General features: G+C 41.9%; 1 protein-coding gene across 1 annotated transcript; it reads left to right on the top strand.

Annotated features, from left to right (window-relative positions):
* The first annotated feature begins 1193 nt into the window (after window positions 1-1193).
* On the top strand, window positions 1194-4733 carry LOC149006031 (uncharacterized). The gene is made up of 4 exons (XM_089136025.1): window positions 1194-1482; window positions 2360-2558; window positions 2631-3736; window positions 4462-4733. Exons 1-4 carry the CDS (start codon window positions 1194-1196, stop codon window positions 4731-4733), a joined length of 1866 nt encoding a protein of 621 aa, XP_088992151.1.
* Window positions 4734-6625: the final 1892 nt, after the last annotated feature.

Raw genomic sequence — 6625 nt, 5'->3', positions numbered from 1 at the left:
AGTTCAGGGCCAAGGATTATTGTCCCTGGCCCTAAGCCCTACAGGGCCAAGCCAAGCCCATTCCCGCCCTAATTGGCCCTAATTGGGCCGGGTCAGGATGGGTTGACCCTGATGGGCCCTGATTGGCCCTATCCCTGATTAACCCTGATTGGCCCTGAACCTAATTGGCCATGTCCCTGATTAGCTTTGTCCCTGGCCTTAATTGACCCTATCTTGGCCCTAGCCTTAATTGGTCCTATCCTTGGACCTAAAATATCAAATGTAAATTCATAAAAAATAATAATAAAAGTATCATAAGTAAATTAAAATAAAATTCATAGAAATAAAGATGATTCAAGCTCATACAAAATGATAAAATAGTCAATAAGTTGATAGTGTTGCTTTAAACATAAATAAATTCATACTCCATAATTCTATATTTATCTTTGAAAGTCTCTCATTGCTTTGATGATGGAAATTGAAAAACTCTCCTATTACTTTGGTGATAGAAATTGAAAACCCCTCCCATTGATGTCCTTATTCAACAAAAAAAAATCATATTCAAAACTTTGTTAACAAGTAAATCAACAGTAATTTAGTATTGATATTTTTTTCGTAGTTAAAGAATATTATATTTTAGTTACAAACATATCTATATATCCTTAAATAAGTTTTTTTTTTTTTTCCTGAAATGTCACATTGGAGGCAAAAGAAAGATGTCAATAATGATGAGAAGTTGGGGTGTAGATTTGTTAGATATTAATTCTCTATATACTTATATTAATCTCACCTTAGTCCCAAAAAAATCAATGATTTTTGGAACTAAAAATGACTTAGTTCAAAAAATAAAAATTATCTTAAAAATAATATAAAAAGTGAACTCATAGTCTAATATGATCAAAATGACTGAAGGTCATAAGTCAAAGTCGAACAAAGTTCAGTATGTTAGAGCTCGAGTCCGTCTGAATGTTAGGAAGCCTCTGAGAGCTGTTGTTAACGTTAAAAGAGAGGTGGGAGGACCGATTTGCATTCCACTTCGCTATGAACGATTGCCAATTTTCTGCACTTACTGTGGTCTTATGGGGCATGAGGTGAAAAAATGTATGACTCAGTGTGAGGATTTCCAAAACCAGCGTGCTAGCCATGGATGCAGTGTAGATGTACTTTGCAGAAATCTTCCAAAGGCGAGGTGTGGACCAGATCTATGAGGGGTTATGCCAGATGAGAGACTTCTTCGGTCAGCATCAACTGTTTTTAATAGGGAGTATGTCGTGAGCAACGAGCAAGAGAACCGACGTAACTCTGAGACTGAGAAGAGTAGCTTCAATTCATCGGCCGGGGTCGGAAGAGGTAACGGAGGAAGCAGCTCCGATCAAATGTCTACGCAGCATATTCAGCATGTTGTTTCAAGAGATGTGCAAAAGTCAGATAGAAGTTCTGTGAGACCTGCCAATTCAAGGATCGAGGTTACAGATATGCCTGCTGCTGTTCCCAACGTCCTAGGTAACAACCTATTGTCAATTCAAAATCCTACTTCCTTAAACAATCATCTCTCTGCCTTGGCAAGTGGTAACACAACAGAACTTGTTGCCCCCATCCATGAATTTCTCAAATCCTACCCTGACCACTCTCCTGTTGTTCTGTCACTACTGAAACATCTGGCTAACGTAAATCTCTCCCAAGTTTCCCTTCCTTTTGCTACTTTGAATAACCCCACCGAAAAAGTTACCTACCCTGATACCAACCTTTTACCTCTTGTTCAAAACACCGAGCCAACCGTCACCTACCCTAATACTTCTATTGGGACCCAGCATGTGGTAGCAGCCCATACAAGCTCTACTTCCATTGCCCCCAACCTTTCAATACCCATTCTACCCCCCCCCCCAATCCAGAAACCACGGTTGCTGCTGCCCCTCTACCCCCACAATACCAACGAGTCCGGATCAGCTCCCCCGACGGGGAGCACAAAGTGCTCCCCCGACGGTTTCTGACCACACAAAGCAGTGGGGCCCACGGTGAACACTTTTTGGAAAAACACAAAAAAAAAATTATTTTACCCGTGGGCCCCACGTTTTGTGTGGTCAGGAACCCGTCGGGGAGCACTCTGTGCTACCCCGACGGGGTGAGGATCCAAATTCAATACCAACAACCGTTTATCCCACTTGACCCAAGAGCTCCAGCTCCTAGGATCTGAAGATCCCAACGCATCCAACCTACCCCAAGAACACGAGAGATGCTTACAATCTCAGACCCATCCAGAACCACCACTAAAAACAAAAGGGCTAAGGTTAGTAAACGTAATGGAGATAAGAAAGAGATTCAACTAGAGGTGGAGGATTTGTCTTTTTTAAAGTTCACCCCCATGGCTTCTGGTCATCAGAGCCACGAGTCATCATGAAGATGTTGAGCTGGAACACTCGTGGCTTGGGGAGCACCAAAGCTGTTCGGGCCCTTAAAAAGCTCACCAATTCAGAGAAGTCTGAAATCTTGTTCTTATTTGAAACTAAAAGTCAGGATGTGGTAATGCAACGCATTAGAGGAAGGCTGAAGTTCTCCAATAACTTCACCGTTGATGCCCAGTGAACCAAAGGCGGTTTGTGTCTAATGTGGATGGATAGTATGAAGGTCACCATTTTATTCTTTTTCGACAGAATTATTGATGCTGAAGTGGTCTGGAACCATAAGAAATTCTTCTTAACCTGCGTCTATGGCAATCCAGTGAGGAGTAAACGTCAAAAAGTTTGGGATAAACTCATTGAGCTGGGGAATATCCGAGATGATCCATGGATATGCTTAGGTGACTTCAACTCGTATCTGGAATGGCATGAAAAATCAGGTGGTAATAAGATGAATGGGAGAGACTCTATTCAGTTCAAGGATATGATCTCAAAGTGTGGGCTAATGGACATGAATTCAAAAGGCCCTATGTTTACTTGGAATAACAGAAGAAAGGGGAATGGGAATATTCGTATCAAACTGGATAGATCCCTTGTCAATAATAATTGGAGGATTATGTTTGAGGATGCTATATGCATCGCGCGGCCTGCTTTTTATTCTGATCATAACCCCATTATGATCGATACTACAGGGGGAAGCACCTCAGGTCCCACGCCCTTTAGGTTTGAAGTTGTATGGAGCACTCATGCTAACTGCAAGAGAGTTATTTCTAGTTCATGGGCACATCACATTGTCCGAGATGAAGGAATTCCCATCACTTGGAAGGAGGAAAATTGTAGGAAAGCTCTGAAGAAATGGAATCGGAATGTATTTGGGAGAATCCAAACAAATATTGAGCAGCTGAAGTTCAAGTTGGAAAGGTTACAAAATAGGCCGAATAACAGCTTTCATCAAGAAGAGGAATCTGAGTTATTAAGATGGCTGGATGAGGAATTGCTCAGGGAAGAAATGCTTTGGCATCAAAAGTCTAGACTTGATTGGGTCCGATGTGGAGACAAGAATTCAAAATTTTTTCATGCATCTACTCTCCAAAGGAGACACTTCAATAGGATCATCAAGTTGAAGAAGGCGGATGAAAGATGGACCAACTCAGACTTAGAAGTGGAAGCTCTCCTTCTATCTCATTTTGGGGAAGCTCTTACATCCCAAGGAATTGATAATGTGGCTCTACAACAAATTCTGCCTTCAGTGGAATCTGTGGCATCTGGTGATGTTAAAGAAGCATTATGCAAGTGTCTAGATGAAGAAGAAATTTTGAATGCCCTCAATTCTATGGACCCTTTCAAATCTCCAGGTCCCGGTGGTTTCCCCCCCCTTCTTTCATCAAAAATATTGGGACATAACCAACGAGGAAGTTTGCAAGGTGGTGCAAAATTTCTTCATCTCTGGCTCTATGCCTCCAGAAAATCAATAGAACCTTCATTTTCCTTATCCCAAAGAATCAAGATCCGGAACCTCTTGAGCAATTCAGGCCCATAAGCCTCTGTGGAGTGGTGACAAAGATCATCTCAAAGATCTTCGCTGATAGATTGAAGGAGTCTCTGTCAGGTATCATCTCCCCAAACCAATCTGCTTTTGTTCCAGAAAGATTGATCTCAGATAATATTTTTGTAGCTCATGAGCTCTTTCATTACATCAGACATAAAAAGAAAGGGAAAAAGAATTTTATGGCACTCAAACTTGATATGAAGAAGGCCTATGATAGACTTGAGTGGCCTTTTATCTATGCTGTCTTATGCAGGTTGGGATTTTGTAGTAAATGGGTGAATTTGGTTATGGAATGCATTTCTACTGTTTCTTATTCTCTGCTTGTTAATGGGGCGGTTAAGGGTTTTATTATCCCATCTAGGGCCTTCGGCAAGGGGACCCATTGTCACCTTTTTTATTCATATTATGCTCTCAAGTGTTATCTTCTTCTATTAATGTGGCCAAAGAGAGTAGGCTGGTCCAAGGGGTCAAGGTTCGGGGTAGGGCTCCTCCGGTGACTCATCTGATTTGCTGATGATTGTTTGATGTTTTCTGAAGTTAAGATCAACCAGGTGACAAATTTGCAAACCTGTTTGACTTCCTACTGCAAAGCTAGTGGTCAGGAAGTTAATCAACAAAAGTCATGCCTCACTTTCAGCCCTAATACGCCCAATAGATTCAATAGATGGTTCTCCAGGGTTTTAAAAATTAAGTATAGGGAGGGTCCTTCAAAGTACCTAGGTTTGCCTACAGATTTCGGCATATCTAAGAAGGAGCTTTTTAAAGATGTGGGGGAGAAGGTCTCAAAGAAACTTCAAGGGTGGAAGTAGAAACTCCTTTCCCAAGCTGGCCGTGAGGTCCTCATTAAATCCACTACGAGCTCTATAGCTTCATATGCAGCATCTCATTTCGCATTGCCTGCGATCCAATTGAATGACACAAGGAAAGAGATTGCAAGGTTTTTTTGGGGCCAAAAACAAAATGAAGGAAGATCCAATGGATTTCTTGGACTCGTCTATGTAGATCCAAGGAGAAAGGGGGATTAGGTTTTAGGGACCCAATCTTACACAATAAAGCTCTCCTTGCCAAGGTGGCATGGAGACTATTACAAGAGCCAGATTCTCTATGGGGAAGATTTATGAAGGCAGTCTACTTTCCTAACAATTCTTTTCTCGAGGCAAGAGTTGGAAATAATCCATCTCGGGCATGGCAAAGCATTATGAAAGGAAAGGAAGCATTAGAAGATGGTCTCATTTGGCAAGTAGGTGATGGTACTAATATCAATATATGGAATTCTAGTTGGGTTCCCTCACTTCCCAATTTTCGAATCTCCTCTCCACCAAATTACCAACAAAACTGCACTTTGGTTTCCAACCTCATTGATACAGATGCACACACATGGAAGCTATCGGTTCTCCAATCTCTATTTAATCATGCTGAGGTTGAGGCCATTCTTAAGATTCAACTGAGTGTGTTTCATACCCAAGATAAGTTAATTTTGGGTGGTGCAAAGAATGGTGTCTTTTCAATCAAGAGTGCTTACCATGTGCTCTCAAATAAGAGAGATGCTCAGATGATAGGGTTGGCTTCCTCTTCTCGACGGCATTACTGGGAGTTTATAGAAAAACATGGATGGAGGAGAATTTGGCAAACAGAGTGTGTCCCAAAAGTAAGATCCTTCACGTGGAAAGCTGTAGCCCAAGGCCTTCCTTCAGCTGAAAATCTCAACAAGAGGCAAGTGCAATTCGAGTCAGGGTGTAGAAGATGTGCTGCAGAGTTAGAAACAATGGACCATATCCTCATTGATTGTTCATTTGCAAGGGCAATTTGGTTTGGGTGTAGCCTTTCTAGTATCTCTCACAACTCCCAACCTAGAAACCTAGTTGAAATCCTCAACAATTGGCATAAGAGGTCATTCCCCTCGAAGCAAGTAGAAAAGGAGGCATTGAGCATGGTCTTCTATGTTTGCTGGTCCATATGGTTAGCCAAGAATGCCTTGGTGTTTAGAGGTGAGGATTGGGATCCCGAGCTCGTGATGCACAAGGCCTCGTCTGCCCATTTGGAATTTATGAAGGGCAATAAAGCTACACAGAACCAATCTTGGGTTGTTCAACCTAGCTGGAATCCTCCACTGGAGCCCTTTATCAAGTTGAATTGTGACTATGCATGGATTGAAAACTCGGCTAGAGGTGGCTATGGAGCAGTGATAAGAAATCACCTGGGAGAGGTGTTGTGGGCTTCTTCTAGTCCGGTACAACATGCATCAATCTTGGTGGGTGAAGCCATCGCTGTTCGATCAAGCCTCTTAGAGTGTATTCAGCAAGGCTTTCTACATGTGCTTGTAGAATCTGATAGTGAATCTTTTGTAAACATGGTGGATGGATCTTCTCCTATCTTGATAGAGGTCTCCACCATTGTCGGCGACGTGCGGAAATTGTTGTCGGATTTCACCAACTTCTCCCTTTCATTTGTGTCTAGGGTAGTCAACAATGTTGCTCATACTCTAGCCCGGAAGGCCTTGTCTCTGGCAAGTCAGATTGTTTGGCATGTTTCCTCTCTGTGGCTTATGGAGTTGTGTACTTCGGATGCGTCGTGCTTTCCTTGCCGTTCTTCTCAATAGATTCGTTTCCCACAAAAAAAAAAAAAAAAAAAAAGTCGAGACTTATAGTTATATCAATGTTAATGTGAAGATTATGGTAAAAATCTAATACATGATCAGGGT

This window comes from Hakea prostrata, chromosome 9 (genome assembly GCF_041222555.1).
Source record: "Hakea prostrata isolate BN-2017 chromosome 9, UWA_Hpros_2, whole genome shotgun sequence".
Lineage (NCBI taxonomy): Eukaryota > Viridiplantae > Streptophyta > Magnoliopsida > Proteales > Proteaceae > Hakea > Hakea prostrata.
This window is presented reverse-complemented; position numbering and strand designations above follow the sequence as displayed.

Coding starts and splice junctions, on each gene's coding strand:
- LOC149006031 (XM_089136025.1), top strand. CDS start 1,194: ATGCCAGATGAGAGACTTCTTCGGTCAGCATCAACTGTTTTTAATAGG. Junction 2,559..2,630: donor AACTTCACCGTTGATGCCCA/GTGAACCAAAGG, acceptor CTTTTTCGACAG/AATTATTGATGCTGAAGTGG. Junction 3,737..4,461: donor TTTCAAATCTCCAGGTCCCG/GTGGTTTCCCCC, acceptor TGTTTTCTGAAG/TTAAGATCAACCAGGTGACA.